The sequence below is a fragment of the Paramormyrops kingsleyae genome, chromosome 9 (assembly GCF_048594095.1).
Source record: "Paramormyrops kingsleyae isolate MSU_618 chromosome 9, PKINGS_0.4, whole genome shotgun sequence".
Lineage (NCBI taxonomy): Eukaryota > Metazoa > Chordata > Actinopteri > Osteoglossiformes > Mormyridae > Paramormyrops > Paramormyrops kingsleyae.
The window spans coordinates 27,709,726-27,735,600 of NC_132805.1; the positions used below are offsets into that span (position 1 = coordinate 27,709,726).

At 37.9% G+C, this 25,875-nt stretch overlaps 1 protein-coding gene across 1 annotated transcript in view; it reads left to right on the forward strand.

Moving 5' to 3' along the window:
* Positions 1–25,875, forward strand: part of LOC111840872 (protein lin-28 homolog B) — a 37,357-nt gene continuing 11,482 nt past the window's right edge. The window contains exons 1-3 of the mRNA XM_023806174.2: positions 1–470; positions 5,685–5,733; positions 12,628–12,815. Of these exons, the coding sequence (XP_023661942.1) occupies positions 5,700–5,733; positions 12,628–12,815 (222 nt within the window). The 5' untranslated portion in view covers positions 1–470; positions 5,685–5,699. The remainder of the gene's footprint in view (positions 471–5,684; positions 5,734–12,627; positions 12,816–25,875) is intronic.

Consider the following 25,875-nt stretch of genomic DNA (forward strand, 5'->3'; position numbering starts at 1 on the left):
GTTTAAGCTATGTTGCATGTTATAACTATTGAAAAAGAACGCGCTGATCCTTAATTCAATGATAAATAACTGCATATCTGTAAATCATCCTCATTTCAAATATCGTGTACTATCACTTTAGCTCGTTAGGTAGCAACATTATACATTTTAGTTACGCAATTATTTGACGTGTGCAAGTGTTGTAGTCAAAATTATGGCTTGGGGCGAAGTAGTACTAGAAATAAGGATCCAATTTGGCGCTGCTCGTGACTGCATCCAATCGCTCGCGCCGCGGCGCGTGGAGCAGGTGAGCGTGCGCTGAGGCCATAGACAGAAACGCTATGGCGAGTCACCGCGCTGTTGACAACGGCACAAAACCATCAAGAGCCCCGCTGCCATCTGTACTGCTACTGCATCAGGTTCTTCAACTCAGGAAGTGAAAACACTCCAGTCTCAGATATAACTAGTCGCTCCGCAATGGCGAAACATCGGTAAGCTACTGCATACGCATCTTTTTTTCTCATTCCACACAATGAATGCAGCTGATTAACCCCACGTTACAGAGTAACATGTTTTTAAAAATGTGAGTTACATTGCGTGCTGAACATCCAGCCATCATGGGTCGGAGTTTCACTATATTGCCATGATGAAGATGTAATGTGTCTCTTGTTCTTCCGGGTTCATATGCGATGGTTTTGAATGCAGTTAACGCCACTCATTGGCAGGCATCCAGTAGCGTAATTTTAAAACGCATTATTTATTAAAGACACACCACAAAACGTCTTATCATCTAAGGGTGGATTTGTGCTGTGAAACTGGGGATTTAACTCTTTCTCTGAAACTCATTTGAAGCCGTTGAAATTTTAACTCTTACCGGACCACGACCCGCTCTATAGGTAGTTTTAAACGAGTGGCCGACTACAGGCGTGAGAGGGCGTCGTACCTTCAGAAAAGCGCAGGGGAGGATTAACTCTTAACATTTCTCTGATTGCTGAAACCTGAGCATCCTTATCAGGTTGGAGGGGCATCCTTTATAAAAATGCACTGCAGACGTCAGCGACTGCGTAATTTCTGGAAGAGACTTGTAACCAGAGTTTGCTGGTTATTGTGTACCGGCATCGTTAAATCGCACATCTAACTAGAGAGAACGTGGTTGAAAAGGACTTACGAGGTTGTACCGGAGAGCACTGATGTCGAATGTCATTAAATAACCTACAATCAGGCCCATCCCAAGAATCGGAGACATACAGTAAGATTTAATTAGTTTTTCAAAGAATCGTAAGCTATTCCACGGGAACAACAAAGATGGAATTCGAGGAATGTTAGCCTTAAACGGCAAAAGAATTTTATTATACATGCTCAACAGGTAGGCCTATATGCGTCGCATAAACAATATCAAGTCACCAGATAATAAGATATACCATATTCTGCACGAAACGATATAACTAGACAATAATATATCAAAATAGTTCGCATTGAACTGTGTGAAAAACTAAGGCATTAAAACGTAAATACTTGTAAAAATAAATGGAAATGTTATTTATGAGTTTAGGTGAATGACTCTTATTTTACGTTCTCTTAACTGTTACGACTCCCAAAGTTTGATCATTTTCCGTATTTGGCGAAGTAAAAGTGTTTCTTCACGGACTACTACACATATTATATTTAGATACGTGCATATGGGTTATGTTACATAACCATGTAGGAGAAGGTTACCGCAATACACCGCTGAAAAAAAATCTATACACTATTTTCGTGTTATATATAAGGCATGACATCACAAGGCAGGTATTAATGTTTCAGCATGTTTGTATTATGTATAGCCCATTGTTAATGTATACTCATTGAAGGGGACTTTCCAGAATAGGAAATACTCTTGCTACTGAACGAGAAATCTGAACCAAATATGTCCTACCTCTTAAGACGCATAATATCTAGAACTATTTTCCAAGTTCGGTGTCAGAATTGGAAGTTTGCGATCGTGTATCAGTTTGCAGCTGTTTCCTAAAAAGAAATGCTCTTGGATTTTTCTGTCCCTACCGTTGTAGTTCAATGTAGTTTTTTGTATAGTGCAAAAATAATAATGAAAAAAGCTTCCCTAAACTGGAAGTTCTTCCAGCAATCGTAAACGTGCTTTTGTCGCTGGCCATAGTGCTGAATCCAAGCGAGTTTATTGATTACTTAGAATGTCCCGAATTTATTCACAGTACATTTTCCGAGTTTGAGGTTATCCATTTTCTCAATTCAAACTTTCCCACGATTAAAAACTGACCGTAAATCCATGGAATCCCACGTGGTGAGTTATTTACTTTCATGTGTCTGATTCTATTTTTAAAGAAAAAACTTTCGTCTTTTCCCAGTTTTGAATGCTTTGTTATGCTTCATTTCTTAATTTATATGAAACGATCTTCCTTTGTGTAAACAGCTGCCAGGTTTAAATTATATCATACATTTATAAGTGATCACATGGAGAGTAGGTAACCAGCTTAGGGCGATTTCCCTTCATTCTTGGAAAGATTGTGTTTAGGTTCCTTGGTGTTATTTCCAAGAATGTTTACAACATTTGTGAGTATATCCTCTACCCCCTCCCCCCAGACTTTCGCCCTAACCACATAACCCTTTACACCACCTATTACTAAGCTGTACTTAGGAACAACAAAAAAAGGGAAGAAAGGAAGAAAAATAGCAGTGAATATTATGCATAGTCCGTGGATAAAAGCTAACAACACATATATGTATGGTAATCAAATGAGAGGTCAGAAAACACTGACTAGGAGAGTGGGCTAGGGGTGGAAGGTTCAGCTGATTGGCCATTACTGCCCACTACAAGTCATTAAGGCAGAGAATTGGTGACCTGTTTCAATGGCCCAAAACAAGTTCATCGTAATCAGCCTGGGGTCCCACCCTGATTCATTACATAGTAGCAATGGCCCAATAATAATGAAATACAAATTAATAAACAAGCAGAAATAATAAAAAATAATTGTTTATGAAATAATCAACATTGCATCCAGAGATGAAGAAGGTGGAAAAATAAGGTTCTAACAGATGTGTGATTTACTGTCAGACCAACCATGAAGATTAAATAAAAAGTTGTTCTTTAGAGACATAAAAAGTCACAGTGACATTAAGTAACAAATAAGATTACCAATGATATATCAAAATAGCCACGACAAATTAATGCAATATCTTTAGGTTTAGAGTTTTTGGTTCCTTAGAGTTTGTGTAATTAAAATTTAAATTCTATGTGTTCACTAATATTTGCTTTAGTTAACCGCGCAATGTAAATATGAGTTTTAAGTGCAATTACAATGTACAAGAATAGCATTCAGTATTTCTGTTTACATCCAATAACACTACAAAATTAGAGGCTTGCATATGAAGAATATTATAAATGAAGCATATTTTAATTACAGATATACAATATGTAGAATCTTTCATGCTGTGTGAATTTGTAGGGAAAATTCTAAGATACTCAAAATCAATAATAATTAAAAATGATAATTATCATATAACTACACTTGAAAATGCCCTGATTTGGAAAAAAACTACCACTTTAGCTCAAGTGATTTTGACTGTGTGTGAACATGTGTGTGTGTGTGTCTGTCTGTATCTGCACAAATTTCCATTCAAAGGATAGCTTATTATGAACCAGGACAATAGAAAACTGCAGGCAAGCTACTTCATGCACTGTCACCTCAAATCCAGGCTGATCTCCAGCCCTACATTTCATGACACAATCAAGCATGAAAATATGATTTGTCTATGAATGTATATAAACATAACCCTTATATGAGACACCTTAGATGTCTTGGGACAAAAATCAAATGGTTCAAAACAAACTGACTGAACTAAAAATTGATGGAAAAAAGATCAGAGGGATTACGATGCAGAAATACCAGAAATTCCACATCTGACTGGAAAATATGTGCAGAATTGCATCACCAAGGTATTAAATTTATATAATTAAATTTTATTTGTGGAACATGTTTACCAAACGAATTAGAAAAGGCAAGTCTCACTAATGACCTCAATGGTACAGTATAAAATATATAATATGGGAAGATTTTTAGAAATGTCATTGCATTTAAATTTTGTACATGTCATATGATATATGGGCACATCAATGTTTTTGCATTCATTTCTGAGGCAATATTTTGATGTTTGTATGTTGACGTGAACATGAAAAAGGTTAAAGGCTGTGGTCCGTCTGGTAGGAATTCAGTCAGATTTTTGTAAAATCCTGCATTAGTGTAACACCGTCCAACATTGACACATTATGCTCACTGTGCTTGATATCACCTCACGTTAAACACTTTCTCTTTAAAACCTCTGAAATCCCTATAACAAAACATAACATAAAGAAACAAGTCAATCCCTGAAAAACAGTCTTACCCAGTACGTACTACCCTGCATACTCAGTATTTTTATAATGAGCAAGTTTGAACACGAGTATTTTTTTAATTGTCCAAATTGGATGCATGTCTCACTGACTATAACTCTATATATGGCCATTTACTAAATTTATTACAAGTGATATTTATATTACATGATGTATGTATTATTAAATTTAACACATAGTGTTGATTAAGATCATCTTTAAACCTACTAAAACTGATTATAATTGCTTTAAAAATTAGACCACTTAAATAACAAACAATTGTTCCAACATTTCTTTGCAATAATATGGAAATTTGTTGTTGTGTTATTTCACTTCTTGTACAGCTACAGAAAATGCAGTATTATCCAGGCTCTCGGCTTTTATCTGTGACATTCTTTTCGCTGTAACCTGTGACTAGTGCAAATGTCTGATTTTACCAGCTACACATGCTGACAAGGCAGCAACCAGACCTTCTCTTTTCAAACTAATGTGCTATAAAAAAAACTATATGTTTTTTTTTTCACTTCAAGCCTAATTAATTCCACCAGTTTGCATAATGGTACAGGTCCACAGAAGAATGAAACTCCTAACATAGACTGCCACAATCAGAGGCTGTAGAGCTGTTGGCCCAGCCTGTACTCTGACTTGGGCAATCCAGAAACCTAAATTGTTAAGGTGATCAAACAGTTCTTGAATGGTATTTCATTTGTGCTAAAAGGAATGGCATTACCAGTTAAGATGCTTTCCTTGTTGAATGATCTGTAGAAAACAGTATAAGTACCTGTATTAACTGGGAATTTCTGTATCTAACCTGCAGTAATAACACAGCATTTTCCAGTTATCTCACCAAATTACATTCTTGTAATGTAGAGATTTGTATCTCTACAAATCTTTATATATTAACATAAGAGCTATTATCCCGCATCACTCCCTAAATATTGCACACAGGCCTATTATTTGTCTGCCTACTGGTACCAGTGTCCAGGGGAATTTAGCAAGTTGCCAGGACATAGAGTTCAAGTTACATCCCAATTAAATATTAATTAATGGAAAGACTACCTTGGATGGTGAAAAAAAATCCGTGAAGTCGTCTACTTGAAACCGACTGGGAAAATGCAGCAATAGCCACGGCATAATAATAATAATAATAAAATAATAATAAGAGAATATTCTCTCTGCTTTGCTGGTGACTGTTTATGTGGTGATCTGTCTTCTAAAGTCTTCTCGGGGTCCACGAAGCACCATTCTGGAGAATTTTATGTGGTTTCACTTGTCGTTTCAGAGGTGTTCCGTTTTCCCTCAACATTCTTGCTGCCGTTTACAGGTTGCTAAGAAGAGCATGAGCGCAGGGAAGGCTACCCCGACAGGCTCAGGTCAGTACATCATCAGCCTTCGCCTCTTTAAAATGAACAGCTCATAATACCATTTTACAAATGAAACTGACCATATCGTCAGCTACGAAAATCAAGAGGATTGTTCCCATGTTTCATAACGCCCTAGAAAAATATTGCACTTTCGTGGAGTCTATAGCGTTTGCTTAGGGCTATTAAGACGATGGAGACACCAACTGTTTCCACTCTAATGTGGACACGGGAATTTAAAAAAAACATATGTTTTAAAAGAGAGCAGATCATATAAATCACGGTGTTTTAATATATATGTAAGAAAATTAAACAGCATTTTCAATTTATAAAGCATTTTTACCTATGGGGTAACAATAGCCGGCGGTTCCCTCAGCGTGGTCCGGCTTGCTACTCAGCAAACAAAAGCATCAGCGAGCGATCGGTGGTTTCGGACATAAACCGGACAAACTTTTTAACAATTGATACGCATTTAAAAAATAATGGTGTAGAAGAAGGTGTAATCAGGCTGTAACTTACTTTAAACCCGGACATGTTGGTCAACTGTTGTGCTGCTCCTGTGCCCCAATTTTGGCCAGTGTCCCTATAGCACATTATTTCCGTCGTAGCCGGAGCACTTTGCATGCCACCTTGTGACGTCATCGATCAAAACAGGGGGTTCCTTTAGTGATGTCACCGTCTTTTTTTGTTGCTGATAATTCTTTAAAATTCTTTAAAATATCTCTAATCCTTATGAAAAAAATCATACATAACGTAAAAATACGTTCGTGCATATAATTGTATAAACGTGATAATGACAATACTAACGACCGATTACAAACGTGGTAACCATATAAAATGAATATAGAATAACATTTCAGATACCACTGAAAATGTAACACACATTAAATATGATTAAATTATTATTTGATTATTTTGCGTTAAAATATATCTGAATATCTTAAATTAAATGTTTTATTTATCATGTATACGTATGCACGCAGGTTGTTTTTTTTTGCTATTATTATTTTCCTAGATGTCTTAGTTTTCCTGATTAAATCTATTTGTAGTTACGAAATAACTGTTTTACGGTTAGGTGACCTAAGTCTCAGCAATACATCTGAAGTCATCTCAGTCAGACGATAGCGGTTAACAGCCAAATTTAGTGTGAATGGTTTGCAGGCTGTGTTCAACTTGGGAAATGAAGCCAACTCGATTCACATGTGTTTTATGGCTTTCGACGAATGTTGCTTGCTGAATCTAACGTTTTTGCATTTTCATGCGCTTAAAGTTATTAAGAGCTTATGATAAATATGGATGCACTTATTGAGAATGAACCTATGTTTTTAGCTTCAGGTGTTTAAGTGTTCCACTGGTGATTAAGACATGTCCGGTAGAAGGCCCATGCATGTCAGAAAGCCCACTTAATCCAGGGTTTTAGCTGTACTAATTGTTTAACTATAAAATTTGTTCTAAATTAGTTTCAGCACCGAAGTGCCAAATATACAGATAATTGATCTGAAAGCTTGCTTCCCAGTAGTATTTGTCATGAAGTTGAATAGAAAATGCACTGTCTACGTGGTGTTATTTTACATACAATGCAGTTTAGTTTCGCGAGTAAAATTAGGCAGTGATTCCTGTTTATGTTGAGCTGCTTTATTGTCGTGCACATTTCAAGTCTAGAGTACTTTCCAGTCTTTGCAGTGCCAGTCAGGCAATTCATCACTCGTAGATTATATAGATATACCTAGATTATATAGATATACCAACGGCCTTTGAAAACAACGCATGAAAAGCTACATTTTGTTATCTGTGTTTTATCAGGTTATTTTGCCATTTAGTAATGCAAGTGAAAAGACACGCTTATGCTGCGCCTCTCTGTTAGGTTGATAGCCAATCCCTCCATTAGAATAAAAAGATGTTCCCCGGTTTATGATCATGGTCATTATTCAGGCTTCGAATTGAACACAAAGACGGATGCGTGGTTTGCAGACTCACCAAAATGCGTGTCTTCCAGTATCTCCTTACATTTATCGTTGAAATCCAACACGGTGGTTATGATACCACTAAAGAACCTAACACTCCTCTTCTATGTCTAGTTGATTAAGTTGTCCGGCTTTGTCTGATTTGGTATAAGCAGTAGATCTGATCATTTTGGATTTAAGTTTATAAAGCCTTACACGTTTACAACATATGCCCTTTGTGCATCTCTATTAGTGAAGACAACGCGTGGCAAATTCACATCGCATGCCAGTATGTAACGCCTCACAAAAGCTGCCCAATTTACATTGTTCCCCAGTCAAGTTAATCTTCACATGCGTCCATCGTCTGTGGACCCTATTTCAGTTTTTCACGTTAAACACAAACTCTTAACATTAAGCACTTTGTGAGTGTGAATATCCCGAAACGCGAAAGCGCAACTTGCTAACCTAAGTCAATCTATTGAGGAGTTCCCACAAGCGAGGAGCCATGTGTCTCTACCGTTGTAAATATCTACCATTTTGCTGTTATAAGGAATGTATTGACGTACCGCATAGGATATGGTGTTTTTATTCCAACATGCATGATTGCATCAAATGAAGGAACCGTCAACACCGTGGAGAAAGGTTAATAGTAACCAAAACGCTAGAAAAGACGAGGGCAATGAAAACCTACCCTGCCCCCACTAGCTCACATATAAAAAATAACAGCAATATGCTTCAGTGATAACTTAACCATAGAGAATGTGGCAAAGCGGACCAGTATATCTGCCTGGATAGTCTGAGTTAACATCAACATTCAAAAAAAGGCACGCAATAGGGTTTGTGCATCCTGGCCCCAAATGATGGTGTTCATTATTTATTATTGCGTTTTATTTAGCCTTCGTTTTTAGAAACTTGTTTTCGCGCACATTGCTGTCATTTTACTTTTAAACAGATCCTTGTGTAATTAAAACAATGTTTTTGTTTTAAAAGTTGCTTTGTCACAGTTTCAAAAACATATGCCTCCTCCAATTATAAATAGACGAATTAAGGTATGTAGCCATAGATTTGGGTAAATTTCCGGATGCGTTAAATTTCAGCTATATCGTAGATTTAAGAAATAATGGTTTTCTGGTGTTTTACTAATTTCGTGCAAACAGTACGCTTAAACATATTTCAAAGCAAAGAAATGAGCCCCTGAACTCAAAAGAAACACTAACACATTGAACCAGTTGGACCTAAATGAAATACATGAGTTTCTGAGATTTACTTTCCAACGGCTTCTGCTTACAATCTACTAGCAATTAACACATGAGACGTCTTCTAGGCAAACTATTAATACCTGCTGATTGTGCATTTGTGCCTGCGACGTATCTAAAAATATATAAGCGGGTTGTTTTGCTTGTTGCCCGGCATAACTTGTTTTTTTTCCTTTTTATTTGCTTGTTTTTGAATGTCAAACAAACATGTAGTTAAGGGCAGCGTGCATGGAAATTTGTTTTCTATCTGAAGGGTTAAAAGGGAGAGTGTTAAACTGCGGACTGTAAGGTGTTTAAATATGGATTTTAGGGGCGGAAATAAGGTTGTCTAGGCATCTAGTTTCAAGACAGCTCGCTTAGGCGCTTGTGCATTTTTACAGATACCATCACTGGAAGTGGAGGAAGGAGACCATGCGTGGGATTGTGGGTTTAACAAAACGCGGGATTTAAAACGTTTACTGAAAACGGATGCGAGTTGTGTTTTGCAAGTTGCATCATTTACCTAGATTAGTGTGCAACCGCACAAGAGCTCAGTACTTAAAACAATACAGATATATTTCACACATTTTTGTAACATAATCTTACAATAGGGTAAACATGGAATCTTAGGCTATATGTATTTTTAATAGGTTAGCATATTAAGTGCTGGACTTCGTTTTAAAATGAGGCAGTACATGTTATTTGTTTTCACTTTTGAAGTTGATAATTAAAATGATAAACATGTTGGGATTGAATGGTTTTCCCTGATTTGCTGGGTGTTTAAACTTCTAATAGCTAAAAGGTTGCATAACGTAAAGCACGACATGGCTTATGAAGTAGATACAGGTAGTTAGAGACTTTTTGCTAGGTATGTTTCACGGAGGAGGAATGCCTTTTTACAGGAAATGAATGAGTCGATAACATCTGACACTAGTGGGTAGTCCCCTGACCCTGGACTTAATTCTGTGGAGGCTCTTTACAACATCTTCAAAAACAGAAATTGTGAGCGGGAGGGGGCTGGGATCGACAAGAGAATTCCGGAGGGTGGGCTTTTGAGTTGAGGATTGTGAATTCATCCTTGCGACGTGTTTTTCTTCGTCAAAGCAATTCACCATCTCACCATTCGCTTCCTGGCATACCGCAGTCAAAGACATTTCTAAACGCCAATGCCTGAATAGAATTTTTTACAAACCACCTTCTTATCTTCCACGGTTGTTAGTGATATTTCAGTTGTTCATTACTTGTAGAATCACTCATTGCGTATTAAAATACACAAGGATCTATAGTACTCAGTAACAGCTATTCATAAAACGTTTATTTTTTAGGGAAAAAAGATACTTTCTGTTGCAAAGCCAGCTGATAGTTTGAATTCAGGATGCGATGTGTCTTCGGGTATTTTATTCTGTTCGTGATCCCTTTAGGTCGTTCGGTATTTCATTCATTTGCCTGAATTTTGAATGTTTAGGTATGTAATTTGTATTTTCTGACCTGACCTCCAGTTTGGCTTTGTTGAAATAACCTATAGGAAATTTACGGTTGAAGAGGGCAAAGGAATTTCAGGATTTAGACCTTCTGCTCCACTTGCTAGATTGTTTTAGTTTCTTTTTACATGATTCTTGTTCCAAAGGTCCATCCCGATGCCCCCCCTTTATTTGAGCAGACGTTGCGCGAGGACTGACCATAAGCTAAGGGGTGGGGTGGGGGTGGGGTAAACATGTACCTTTAAATATAAAAGACATCCACAGAACTCCAGACAAATGGGCGCCATAGAGCTGTTGGGATCCGATAAAATGCTGGTGGTTGACCAGCAGAGAAGTTTTTAAAATAACATCATACATTTCAGAATCACCTTCTTTTCTAGACTTAAATATAACATATATCCTCAGTGTTTCCAAATCTGGGCGGTAGGCAATATTTTCAAGAATTTAAATTTTGGATTCATACTACTCAGTCAGAAATTTTATGAGAAAAGAGGTAGCGTCAAGATAAATTATTCTTTGTGATGGCAGTTTTATTCAAATACGTATTTTCATTCTAAAAATAGCACCATGTGTTCTGGAAAGGTTGGTTACAAAGCGTCTTGTTACTGTATAAAACGTGAATAATTGATTTAAATAATTTGTAACACTTAGGGAGTTATTAGCCTCGGTCGCACGTAAAGACGGCTTCGTGGTATTGTTCGACATAATTTGCAGTTTAAAAAGATACATTTCTTTTACGCCTACTTCTGCTTGGAACCGGGTCTTTGTTAAATAGCAACTGAACGGCACAGATCTAGCGTTGCATGCCTTTGATCATACCTTTTTAAACAATGTTTCGGTTAAACAATAAATTAATAAAATTAATGTAATTGATGAATGAAAGAAAATAGTTATATTGTATATCGTTACGAAAAATACATGTATTCTGTTCATACTTAAAAATAAAGAAAGATTAACGTAGCCTGTATTTTATTGGCCACGCGCTATTCAACTCTACGAGGCTTACCGATGTGGACCAGCACAGTTTTGTACCCTTTAAGAATACTGGCAAAATGAAAAGACCTCTGTTCGGTCCATAACAAAACTGCTGTGGCTCACCAGCATACAGATGCTGTCCGATGTTACCGAAGTAGTTTCAAAATGAACTACGTGTTTAAGCAAGATTTTGCTAGTCTGAAATTGTTTTGAGTGACGGATCCGTAAAGCGACTATTGGCTGCCTTTGCCTCAACCCTAAACGTATCTTCTCCCCTCCCCTTTTCAAGATCCGAAGTGAAATTAGTACCAAGAAAGCATGTAATTGACAAAGTCACGTGTGTTCTGGGGCCACAGACAGTGAGTGAGTGAGGGAGTGAGTGAGTGAGTGAGTAAGTGAGTGAGTGAGTGGGAGAGGGAGAGAGAGCGGGTGAGAGAGGGAGAGACAGAAAAAAAATCAAAAGGGGGAAAGCACGCTAGACCATGCGAGCTAAATTTGTCATCGCTGGAAATCGGGATGTTCGATTGATGCAGAAGATACCTTATTTCAAAGGAAAAGTTTCTATCTCAGAACTTCGGAAAAGAGGGTCGGCGGGAAAACATGGCCGAAGGTTATTCCATATTCTTTATTTATGTTTTCATTATCCCCTTTGCCTTACTTTCTAACCTGATAGCACAGGGGGCTGCGCTAAGCTATTGTTGTAGACCTTCTAAATGTTGCGTACCGCCCCCAGTGATTCTCATAAGAAAAGATGTCTTGCTCTGCAGTTTAAGTTATTTCTCCGATATACTCTGATATAAAGGCTAGTATATTTTGTGGTCGACGTGAAGGATCGCCTGTTAACTACACCTGTCCTGGGAGTTTGATATCAAGTTATTCTAGCGGGTGTTCCATTGAAAAGAACCTTGGACGTAGGCATGTGCAAGGGTGAATTGTGCAATGCTATAGCTGAGTGCCGCAGTATACTGAATAATAATAATAGCAATAATTATTTTTATTGTTATTAGGCTGCTGCTACTGCTAATACTGTTATTTACCATTCATGGATTACGAGGGTTAAGAAATCGACAATGTATAACTATTATACTTCAGATGCTTCTCTCATGATTCATGGTAAAGGCTTACATAAGTATTGCTTCCATTGATAAAGATTTTCACGTGGCGGTCTTAATGCGTGGTCTTCCGCATACAAACAGACGCTGAGATGAGCGCCAACGCGCAGCACTTTCATTGATGCGCATTCTTCTAAACGTTTTAAAAATTTGTTTGCAGGAGGGGTGGGTAAAGGTGGCGGAGATGACCCCGGGAAGTCGCCTGAGCAGGAAGAGACTCAGCCCCAAGTCCTCTGTGGGGCAGGCCACTGCAAGTGGTTCAATGTGCGAATGGGGTTCGGATTTATATCAATGACCAGCCGCGGGGGACGTCCCTTGGATTCTCCACAGGATGTCTTCGTACACCAAGTAGGTCCCCCTCCACTAACGTAGAAAACACTACATGCACTGTTTGTTGTTCTGGCTCGTCTACGGTAGGACACACGTCAGTTGATGACTTTAGCTGTTGTTGGCTAGAAAGAAAAAAAAAAAAAGTAAGCGGGCTAAATAGTTCACCCGGAGATAAAAGTCGTTACATTTTTTACAGAGAAATGGAGAATTGTGATGTGCTACAAACGGCCTCTTTAAGAACCGTGTGACTGATCAAGCTAGTGAAAGCGCGTTGTTTATGTTATGAACCTACCGGTCTGAAATTATGGGTATGCATGAAAACGTGGAGACCGTGTCGGTTTTTTTTTTAGATCGACTGCTTGTGCTTCATACCCTAGCCTGCAGTATCCAGTGTTTTGTACAAAATACACGTTGTTGATGTTTTGCTTCTGCTGTCCGGTTAACTGTGGTTAATGTGTAGTATCTTACATGAGTTTAAGAGTTACATAATTTATATGTCTAAATCGCTTTGAAACATGGGGAGTGTACTTTTTTTTCCAATTTCAAAATCTGATCATTTGCATCCAGTGTTCTGTCTAGAGGTCCATGTTTGTGATTTGCATTTTGAGTTGATAGTAGGAAAAAATCATAGTATCCGATTAAATGGTTGTGAAAAGTTGTGAAGTTTGCTGGTCCTACGAAAATATGTCTGCCAAGGTGAATGTAGGCTACTACCGATTTGTGAGCATTCATATGTTTCCCTTAGCGTATTTAGTTTTTCAACGATTTTATTTGTACAGATCCTTATTTACAGAACGACATCCTCACGTTTAAACAACCTGTATTTCCATTTGCGATCTAGTGTAAGTTTTTCAATATAAGTTTGCTCATTATATCGCAGTGATATACAAATAGGAAAATAGATGTTTATGAACACTTTTAAAGATCAACATATTTTAAAGTAAGTGTTATGGTTTGGAAATAAATCTTTACGTCTTAATTTTATTCAGAAACTGTATCACTGGTTTTACTGAGCATTGGCGAAACAACGCGTAGGGCCCAAATGCAGCTGTGTTGGTTCAGGTAGTACACTGGCAAACATGCAAACAAGCTAAGGCGGTTGAAATGCAACTGCATACGAGCTAGAGAAACAGTTAAATGCTATTGTAACGTCGGTCTGATTCAAGTATCGCTTGAAGAAACAAACAACAACGACAAAAAAATAATATCTTTGGTAATATCAGTGTCTGTCAAAGATGAATTCGAATAAGGAAAGACGATCTAAACTGCGTTTTAAAAGTAGCTTGGCGTATTTCCGTAGTGTCAAGGTCACTTCCATTGTGTAACAAATGTCACTGGTAAATATTTTAACATTTAAAAACACTGGTGCTCTTGTACCATCCTGAGAACTATAATGTAAAACCGCATTTGCTCTTACTTTAAGTAGATTACGGTGTATCACAATGTATCCCCTTTTCAAGCAGACTGAGTGTTAGAAATAATAATTAAAAAAACACCTATAATTAATAAATGAATCAATTATTATTACATACCAATAAACAAACGTACATACAAAGCTCAAGAAAATTCAAACCCTGAAAGATTAATACTTAACAGAATTCAGTCTCCGTAAAATATTTTCTGATTGTAATCTCTGAGTATCATTTTTGGTAATTGGAATTATTTTGACTTGTCAGGTTTCTTTTTGCTTGTTAATTAATCTTCCAGTAATGATTGATTAATCTGATCTAATACTGGGCACATTTTTAGCTTTGACTTCCTATCTCTGTTTATTACGAGTAGAATAGATCACAGAGTCACGACTCATGTTTTTGTTTGTATCTTTTTTTGTTTTAAATGAACATTTTGAGATTTTCTGGCTTTGTTTTGTTCTGTGTATTTGAAAACTTAAGCTTGGTTTCACTTCAAATGTATCTTCTTTTTGACCTTACTTGCATGTGTAAAATTTAAAAAATCTTAATTTGAAATGGACTGTTTATCAATACTTGGTCCCTTTTGTATTTTTGCTTAGAACTACCCAGACAATGCAATTGTTTTCTCAGATTTCTGGCTTTTAATTCTGTGTGTCGTGGTGGTGTAAAACCAGACACTAAACCTTGTGTTTCTGGCGTTATGAAACTAACTTGTTAGAGAGATACTTGGCTTTTGAAGTCACAGTCAGCATTGAGCGATTTCTAAAAATGGAAAAAAAGTATCATATTTGGTAAACAATTTCTCATTTGTTGTTGAGCATTGCCTTATAATCAAAATTAATACAATCCTGGAATCCAGCATTTTGTGAATGATTAACGGCTGATTTTGTTTAACCATGATACTATTAAAATGGGATTTTTATTTTTTGATTTTTGGTATTTACTGTAACACAGAATTGCATACATATATTACTTATTAGACAAACTAATGAAGTGTCTTTGGGTTGTACATTACCTTGTATTGTGTTTTCATTCATTATGGTCAATTCCTTTTAATTGTTTGCCATGTTAAGGACTTACAAATGAATGGAAGTTAATATTCTTACATGGGTCAAAGATGTATTTAATTACAAAAGTTATTGGGGTGGGCATGGTTTCATCATGCCAAAAGATAGCATGTTTGTCTTTGGTAATTATGGTTAGATTATACGTTAAGGATGTATATTTTTCTGCTTTATTTTGGTTCATGGGCTTCTCTTCCCATGAGTACCAAATGATATGTGTACTACGTCTTTCTAGAAGGAATCCTTGGCTGTACTGAACAGAAGAGAGTAGTCCCCCGATTAATGTCTATGTGGATGCGGATCACACTGGATGCCCTCCTGCGCATGGGAGTAGATTGATTAGCCATGCCTGGCCCTGAGCACACAGTCCACTGTTTGCAGCAGAAAGGAGATGTTTAGTGGAGGTGCTTATGCGGCTTTTTGGAGCTTCGGTGTCTCTGTTTTGGGCTCAGGGGATGGGGAGGGGGTGTGTGTGTGTGTGTGGGGGGGGTACCTCATGGCCTTTGACGTTTGTTTGCGAGATTCGACCAAGCTGGATGGAATGTGTGCGATAGATAGCTTTGAAATGCCTTTGCTGGTTTCTGGCCCCTCCAGGCCATTTTCCCCTGGAGGCAAAGCATGAATACGCTCCTGCGCACAGACATACGTACCCACTTCTAAATTATGCTTTCTCCTTTTGCAGTTAAATACATCATTTGGCAAAAACCGATCCTCCACAATTTGATGTTCTGCATTACGCTTAAATGTTATCGTGTTTGCATTGGAAAGGAGAGTGCATTAGAAAGTGATTCATCAGGTAAATCACAACCAGACAAACAATGATTGAGCCCTGGTAGGAATGAGCTGCTTTTTCAAAAACGCGGTGGTGTACCTTTCATGAAATGCTGCATAGAGTGGAGATTCACCCAGGCTATGCATTTGCCTCTCCCTTCCTAGGATTACGCAAGCGGTGTTAATAATAATAATAATAATAATAATAATAATAATAATAATAATAATAATAATAATAATAATAATAATATTATCTTCTGTGAGATACTCCATACTCACACACACACACACACACACCTCCCCCCGCCTCTATTCCTCAGTAGTGAATGGGCAGCTCAGGTTGCTGCTCCCGCTGATCAGACTGGGGAACCAGGGGTCAGAGCTGATCATTTCCTCGAATCAGCTTGGATTGTGCAGATGTGTGCCCATGCATGCATTTCTTTGCAAAATGCTATTTTTTAATCTATTTCCAAGGTTGAGAAAATTGCACGTCTTATGTAGAATGAGCAAAACCTTAATGTGTTTCTGATTCCCGTACATGCTTTCTCAAGATACATTACGTGTAGTACAGGCAGAATGGGCAGTGGGTTCATAGTGCGGCAACAGAATACAAAAATTCCCTCTACCAAATCGTTCTTGTTTTGATTTTTTTTTGTTTGTTTCATTGTTGCCGTGTTTGCTTGACACAATTAGCATCATGTGATTAAAGTGTTTATGGTGTGTGTCATATATCAAAGGCCAAAGAGCCTCACCTTTCTGATATTTAAAAGTGATGTGATGTTAAAAGTGACAGGAGTCAATATTTTTGGCCAGGTTTGCCGCACTTTGCCTCTCCTGTGGCTCCGGGACTCATCCCCAGCTCACTAAACAGGGCCCCTTGGTTTGCGTTGGTGTTCACTGGGGGTTTGCAAAGTCTTTCCTCTATTTTTTTATTTTTTTTTTGGTGCATCAGGAGGTCAGTGTGGGCCCCTGGTCAGATTAACCCTAGCCCATTTTACCGTTGGCCATGCAAGCCCCACCCTTCTCCGCCTGTGGACAGCTAATACCAGGCTTTGTTTCTCCAGCAGAAGGGGCTCTTTTTTTCTTTGCCTTCAAAAAAAGAAAAAAAGTAGCTTCTGGTCATGTGACTTCCTATAGTGAGTCATTCATAGAAGCTGCGAATGGGTCATATACTGAAGATGAACAAATTGTGAGCTACCGACATAGGCCCTGGGCTCAAACAAAGAAATGGTGTTTCTGTTTGTATATTTGTTACCTCTAGATGAATTAAGGTAATTAATTCATCAATACATTTTAAAGCAGTTGCTTGGTAAAATGGTGAACTTTATAAAATATCCAACTGACAAATTAGTCTCTAAACATTTTTTTGGTAAGCTGAAGTACCATAATGGCACAGAATGACACATTTCTTTTATGTTAACTGTAGCTTTTTTTTTGGTTATAATGAAGTGCAGCTGAAAGATGACAAACTTCTGACTAACAGGAAGTCATTCTTGGATCCCAGGAAAGGGAAAAAAAGAACCAGGCATATATGTGCTTTGTAAAATCACTATAACCAGTTGTTTTTCTGTTTCACTAGATTTGAGTGCTTTCTTATTTAAGGTGTAGAAAATATTGGTGCCTTTTTTCGCAAGTGTTTATTTTTGTGAATGTGGTTTTATACGTTCACCGTGTTGGATTATATCTGTGTTGTACTGGCTCTCTCGAACCTGATCAGACCTTCTCTGAAGAGAAGTAATTAGCATTTTAAACACAAATTCTCAGGGTACATCAGATGAGTAGTTCCTAATATTAAATACTTGTTTCATCAAATTATACCATGTTCTCTGAGGTTTCAGTGTTTATATTAGGTATCCTTACGTATTCTTTTTGTTTTTTTATTTCCTAGTACATTGGTGTAAGTTTGTTTTATGCATTTATAAGATTAAAATCAAGTTTCTTTCAAATGCCAGTACTTAAGTGTGAATCACACAGCAGCAATTATATCCATCTATAATCTGCGTTTTGAATGGGAAGTGAGTCATTTTGGCCACATTAATCTCAGGTGTTTAATGTCTGAAATGAAAGGAAAATAGGCTGTTTACAGTCATATGGTTTAGCCTCATCCACATAATATGCTACATTTGAGACATTACTGAATGAATTGTCATTGTTTAACACGTTCCTGTCTGAATAATGGCATTCTTTGGCCGATTGTAGCTACCACTGGATTCTGTTGTTATTGTTTCTTTACAACAAATATTTCTCCAAAGCACAACCGTTTTTTTTTTAGTTGACACAAAGCATTTTTCTAAATTTTGTGGAATCATCTTTCAACTTCTTCCTCACTACCTGTGATGGACATGGCTGACAGGAGCTCAGTTAGAAAGCAGGATGTTAAGAGCCACAGATTTTTCTTTTTTTATTTTATCTTCAGGGGTGTAAAATCAACGCGCAGATTCTTGCAATTCTTGTTCCTTTTACGTCAGCCTCCCAAACATTCGTCCATTTTGTTCTCCTCTTCTCACCCCCAAATCCCCCTTCCCCCACGACTCTGGTGCACCAGTCGAAACACCAGTGGGGTCAAAGGGGAGAAGTGGTTCCAGCAGCATAAACTGGGGAGCTGTGCAGTTGAACATGCCATTTCAACAACCAATCTTCTCTGACTCTGTTGGTTGATGAACAACAACAGCAGCCACAGCAACAACATGTTCAACAGTAGCAACATTATTATTATTATTATTATAAATGCTGAATTGCTTATTCCAGAAAGTCTTTTAATAAATATTCTAAATTATACTGGTATTGAATAAGCGGTATGAAAGATGGATGGATTTTAAATCAGTAATTCATTTTCATAATTTACATTTAATCTTTTATCTGCATTCATATTCAGTTTAAATGTTATTAAATCTAAACATCTAGCCTATTGTCCAGATCTTGATCCCAGCATTTAGCTTAGGGTTTTGTTGCCAGTGATTCACAATGACTACTCAAATTTGTATCCTTTTTAAGCTTGAACAAAACCATATGCTATTATTTAACGAAATTAAACTAGAAATTACTTCCATTGTAACCCCTCTCTAAACCCCCGCATTTCTTGTTGTGTGCTTCTGAACCTATGAACTTTGACCCAGAAATGCAAAGATCCTCACATGAGATGGGTGTGGTTTGTGTGTAGAATGAAAGGAAGTTCCTTCCAAATATCCACAGCATAGAAGAGCTGCAGGCCCCGGTAGCGTAACCCTTCTCTGCATATTTTACCATCAACCTGTTGTGTTTTAAATGCCTTTCATTTGTGTGAAAAATGTAGGTCTTTGTATAGCTTTAAACTACATGCTGGTGGTATCAAAATGAAATCTTTATGGCTACCCAAGTCTGCATTAGAATGTCACATTTCGCATGTGACTGATTGCAATGATGACGATTATTTATTATTATTATTATTATTATTAATAATAATAATAATAATAATAATATTAATGATAATTATAATAATAATTTTTCATTGCTAATGAATAGTTATTATAGCGCTTCATTTTTGCTGATGTAATATACAGTATATATATATACACACACAATGTTTTCAACATTTTATGTCTTGTATACATTTTTAAATGGAATAAAATAATACATTTTTTCCTGGGAATACAAAACAATAACTTTAGACATTAAATGTTTGTTTTTTAAATGCATTTTTATTTGAAACCTGTAATGATTCTTCAGGTTTCCTCTGCAGTCGTTTCATCTGCACCTAACTTCCTATAGTTATGTAGTATTAGGTATGTTTATGGTGCATAAACAGACTGCAAAACCTGGAGCCGTTGCAGTGCACTAAACAGATGTTGTTTTGTTCTGTATTACATTTAATGCAAATTATATCAGTGTGGTAGTGGGATTTTTCAAATAGCGACAATTATTATTATTATTATTATTATTATTATTATTTTATTATTATTATTTTATTATTATTATTATTATTATTATTATTATTGTTGGTGTCTTAGCATTATCCCGATGCTTGCTGAAGATACAGAAAGCTGGTGTATTCCAGTCTACAGCTAATGAGTATTATCCTTGTCCCCTGTTTTAGTGACTCCGGTAGCTATGCACTGTGCCGTTCTGCCAGAAAAATAATTACTGTTGTTGGAAGTAAACTCATGTGCAGCCGTCCTGCATGGATATGGATGCTTTTTAATTGTACTTTGATTTGTTCTGAGTCTCTAACAACAAAAATCAGTGCACGCCAGTTCAAAAAGATATTGAACTACAATCATATTTAGTTGCTGCAAAGTGTACGATGTATAAAACGTCTGAGTGGTATGCTTGCATTCAGACAGGTCTGAATTAGCTAGCGTAGATCACTGCTAACTCATGTGCCATCCACCCATTGTTCTGAGTTTGAATCAGGGATTTCTGGCATGTAGACGGGCTTGGTTTAACACAAATGAGGGACAGAAAATACCATTTTTCCCCTTCGATCACAGAGTCTTTGTCGTGGCAAAAAAAAAATCCTTTGTAAACACACACACACACACACACACACACACACACATGTGATGAGGAGTCATCCTCTGGCGATGGTCACTGCGGCCTGTAGTAATCGCAGCAGTCCACAGCGAGCAGGCAGTCCACGAAGTGGGAGATCTGCAATCACTTGGGGAAGGTAACTGCATGAGGTAGCATTGTTTTCATTCCGGATTGCTTTTTTTCCTTCAGCGGTAGGGCGGTCGCCTCTGAAGCTTCTCTGCTTGTACTACTGCAGGTTTCCAGTGCCCACAGCATTGCGCTGGGGGCAGGAATCCCTGACCATGCACTCCATTTCCGTCTCCCTAATCCTTTACATTTCCAAGTGCTCTGCTCCCCACACGCCCCCCCCCCCCCCCCCCCCCCACCACCCACAGCCCGAATTGGGCAAGATGGCTCCTTCTGGCAAGCAGAAACTAGTCCAGCACTGGGATCGTCTAGCCACGGGAGTCCGAGACGCACAGCTGAGCCGAGAGGGATCTGTGTCCATGCTGCCGTGGCAACAATGGCGGAAGAGGATTTGTCATACAGTTTAAGCGGAGAGTGCGTGTGGGGAGGGGGCTCATGCTTGGGGCTCTGTGCTTCGCTTCTGCATGTTTTATGCCTGTGGATTCTGATTATCCCCATCATTAGAATAACAGGCATGACAGGATCTGGTGGATTTAAACCAGCATTTTGGTTAAATGTTTTAACTGACTGTCTGTCTTTACTATTCTGACATATATATGAAATACTTTTTGAAAAAATATGTATTAAAAATGAATTAATTGGAATTAAGCGCAAAATAACAGTGGCATTATTAGGATTTTTTATGATCGTTAATATTTACAGAAGCTGTTGTTGATGCCATCAGTCAGTGTTTTTATTTTCCATTAAAAGATATTTCATAGTGATGTAGGGAAAGGCTTTATCTAATTATTTTGTAAATTTGGGGTTGTGCTTAGAAAATTCATTTTTTACAGCTTCACAAGTGTTTTTTTTTCTTTCTTTCATTCAGTGCTCAGAATTTTCACAAAACCACATACTTATGTCCACTAGACATCCACAATGGTGATTTCATTTATTGAATTGGATCATTTTTTGTTCAGAGAGAGTGTTTGTTTTTTGTTCAGAGCAACAGTTATATGTACCGGTCTACACACAGATGCTAAAGCAAAATGACTTGACAGTATTCAATATACCAATTGTGTGCGGCATGGTTTCGGAAGAAGGAAGGTTGGTATTGTCAGAAAAGATAGCTTGATATGTTGAGATTGTTTTATACTGAGTTATGAAGTTGTGTACTGTTTTCAGTCACATTTAGCAAAGCAAGATTATTCTGTTGAAAAAAATCACCTGGTTCCTAAAAAGCACATAAGTGAACGTAAAAGCACAGAATTCAATTGCTGTTAAATTTAAGCAGCTATATCTAACTGAATTATTACTGAAGGAAGTTTGTACACATTTTAACAAAACACATTTGGATGATGGCACCATAAGACCCTTGAGACCGGAATGAGCATTAAGAAGCTTTCTAAACCAGTGTTTCCCAATCCAATCCTCGGGGGCACACAGACAGTCCATGTTTTTTCTCTCTCTCAATTCCCAGTAGGGAGCAAAAATGTAGACTGTCTAGCATAGAACCGGGAGGAATCAAAATGTGGACTGTCTGTGGATCCCTAAGGACTGGATTTGGAAACACTGCAGAGATGCTGCAAGGGTTAGGGGGCAGCTAAGTGATGCACTTTAAAAGCAAGTGGGTGCACTCCTGCGGGTTTAAGATGCTGCACATTGACTATGGAAGCAGCTGCCGTTACAACGCTGCTGTTTCCGCCATTTCTATTTCCTGTCCAGAGCCTCTTTGCTGAATATGACGGCTAACAGAAATACAGCATCCCCTACTGCTAGTTTATAATGGTCTTGGTAACATTATTGCTGTTGATAATTTTGCTATAAAATCTTTGACTAAATAAATATATTTAAGAGTATTTATATTCAGTGTAACTAAGTTTACATTTTTTCTTTATACTAGATGTAGTCCAGTGTGAGATTATTATTATTATTATTATTATTATTATTATTTTAGTTTTGTTATCAAGTATACAAATAAGTGATGATATAATTAATAATACCTAATGCAAATAATGCTTTTGTTTTTTGCTTTATTTGTATTCTTATGTGGAAATTTGTCAAAAATTATTTAATTCTCAAACCAGGCTATTGCTGGAAGGTTTCTGACATATAAATTGTTATATATAAGAACAATTTGTATAAAAGCTACAATTTAATAAAATAATAATGAAATAATAATGAAATAATCAAATTTTAATATGAGTTATGTTGAATAGCAAACTAATTTCAATTTACTGTCACTCTTTGGATATGAAGAGCAGCAAACAATTTCTTATGCTGTAGCTGTCTCCATTCCTGCTATGTTTTTTTAAATTTATTTATTAAATAAAGCTGGTCTAATAATTAGTGTCAGTTCTGAGGAAAAAAATAACCGAATTATGTAATACCGTTGCACAGGGGAATTTAAATGCTTTTAGGGAAATTTTTCCTTTGGTTGATAAATTCAGTGTTATATTTAAAACTATAACAGGAATGCAAGGTGATTAATACACCTGACTGTCGTGGAAACCTTTAAATATTTTAATATACGAATATTTTTCAGGCTTCGGGCAATTTCTGGTTAATGTGAGCTGTGTGGATGTTATACCAAATGTTTACAGTGTCCAGCCGTTATTTGGATAATTAGGCTGTCAAAGAACACTATTTGGCTGTCTGAAAAAAAAAATGTTAGTTACATCGCTTTCTAACCTTGGTGTGACATTGCTGTCTCCACAGACTTCATGCTGGTATAAATACTTTTAATCAAATATTAGAGGGAGCACTCTGGTATTTTTAGTAAATGCATTATAGTTGGATGGATGTATAATTTGGCCTAATGTAAACTATTCTTGAATCTTTGTCCTTGTTTAGTTTCTTTAAGTATCAGATAATGCTTGTTTAATAAGAGTATTGCAAATGTACACATTTAAGCCCTCTCTCCTTTTCCCATTACCCCTGGCATTGTCTTTCCTTTTTGTTCCGTTCTCCTCTCCTCCTTTTTTGCACCAGAAGGCCCAGAGGTAGACAGGAGTCCATAATCAGTCTCTTTGTATCAATCCATACTAAACCATGGAAGCCTCCCTTCCTCCTCAGTCGCCATCTCTCTCACTCTTCTCCCTCAGTCGCCATTCATCTCTCTCACTCTTCTCCCTCAGTCGCCATCCATCTCTCTCACTCTTCTCCCTCAGTCGCCATCCCTCTCTCTCACTCTTCTCCCTCAGTCGCCATCCCTCTCTCTCACTCTTCCCCCTCAGTCACCATTCCCCTTCTTTCACTCTTCCCCTGTCGGCATCGCTCTCTCTCACTCACTGTTCCCCCTCAGTTGCCATTCCCTTTCTCTCACTCTTCTCCCTCAGTCACCATCTCGCTGTCTCACTCTTCCCCCTCCTCTTTCCTTCACTACCTCTCGGTGTTTTCTTTTCATTTCTCTTTCTTTTCCTTCACAGCAGGGAATGAGGAGAACAGGGGCAAAATGGAAAACTAGCCAGGTAGAGGGAGAGGTTCCTGGACCGTGGTTTGGTTGGGATGGGATGTAGGGTGGTAGGGGGGTTGGGTGTGGTGCAGGTCCACGTAGGGCTGACCCCCACACGTGCCGCTCGAGTGCCTCTTAGAACCACAACCCCCACGCGAGAGACAGCTGGCTGGGCCTGAATGGTTTTTGTGCTTGCGATCGTTATTTATTACAAAAAAAGGCCGTTTAAAAAAGGACCAGGAGGCAGATTGGCCTGGACCACTGAAGGTGTGGAGGTGCTTGGGGGGTGGAGGTGGTCTGTGTTGGTGGTGGACCAGGAGGGAATATAGTCTTCAGTGTTACATATACAGCTGTATGCAAATGAACATGAGGCTGGTTTGCCCAGTTTCAATATTCATTTACTGGTATGTTCCAGAAGGTGGAACCTGCAGTGAATGGCAGCTAGCTAATTACCACCCATTCTGAAAAATGGTTTAAGTGAATGGAACAAAAAAATGTTGCCGTAAACAACAAATCCCTTGAATTTAAATGTTTCGTGATGTTTAATGAGCACGGCTTTGATGTAGCTCCTCTGCTGTGACGAAGGCTTTCGCCCTGGTAAGTCCGCGTTCGGCAGAATTATTCATGGATACCGCTCAACACTGCAGTCTTCCTGTTTCTTTCTGGTGGGGCGGGTCTTTTTTTTTTTTTTTTTGATGGGGCAATGACTGGGTGGGGGGCAGGTGCATTGTGGTCGCCGCTGGTCCCAGTGTGCTTTATGTCCACTATACCAAAAGCCCCATGTGACAATGGGGTCACAGCTGATGTGTTTCCAGGGATTATATGCAGCCTGAGAGATTGTGGTGTTTACAGGTTTGTGAATGAGAGTAAATAACAGGAGGGACGAGAGCACATTTTAGCTAAGTATTGCAGTCTCAGTCCTCTGCTGTATATTTTATGTTAATTTTAGGGAAAAGGTAATACATAATCTAAGAAGACCTTTTGCTGTAGAAAATACTTGTATCAGCACTTATAGTGATCATTTCATATTTGATGTAAATGTATATTGTATTTACAGACAAGAGTCAGACATGATTCTATCACTCTGTACATTGATTACTGCCTCTACACTCTAGCCAGACTGGGTCTTTGCTCTCTGATTTCTAAGGAATGTCCTACTCTCTGGGGCTCGATCCTTCTCCAGCAGACCTTCTATGCTGGAACAAGCTCCAGGCCGACGGTCAGGAGCGTCGCAGGCTAAAGGCAGATGATGCCGCTGACCCAGGAATTGCCATTTCTGTACTACCGTTAGCTGAATGGTGTTTATTAGGTTCCTTGTTTTTCTTTCCTGCTTTACTTGCTTGTTTGCAGTGACACGGGCTGCCTCATTTATGCTAAGAACACTTTCTTTTCAGCGGAGATGCTTTGTGAGTTAAGCACACTTAAGGCAGGCGTGTGATTAATGACGATTCGACTGATGTTGCTCTGTTGTGTGACGTTGTTTGAGTATATTTCCCAACAGAACCCATGTAAGTTGTACTGGATGACATGGTCAGCTAAAGAAATAATTGTTTTATATGTGTGTGTATGTTTATAATTTTCAGCACTTTATATATCGTATGTAGCTTTGGGCATATGACCTTTTGCACAGAAATTTAGGAACTAATTTTCAGAAAGAAATACGTTGTGATTTCAGTAATGTTTACATAGTGGTGAAGATCCTTGAGCTTCTAATTTAAGAATATGTCCAATTTTATAAATATCCTAAGTAGGTAGGTGAGTGA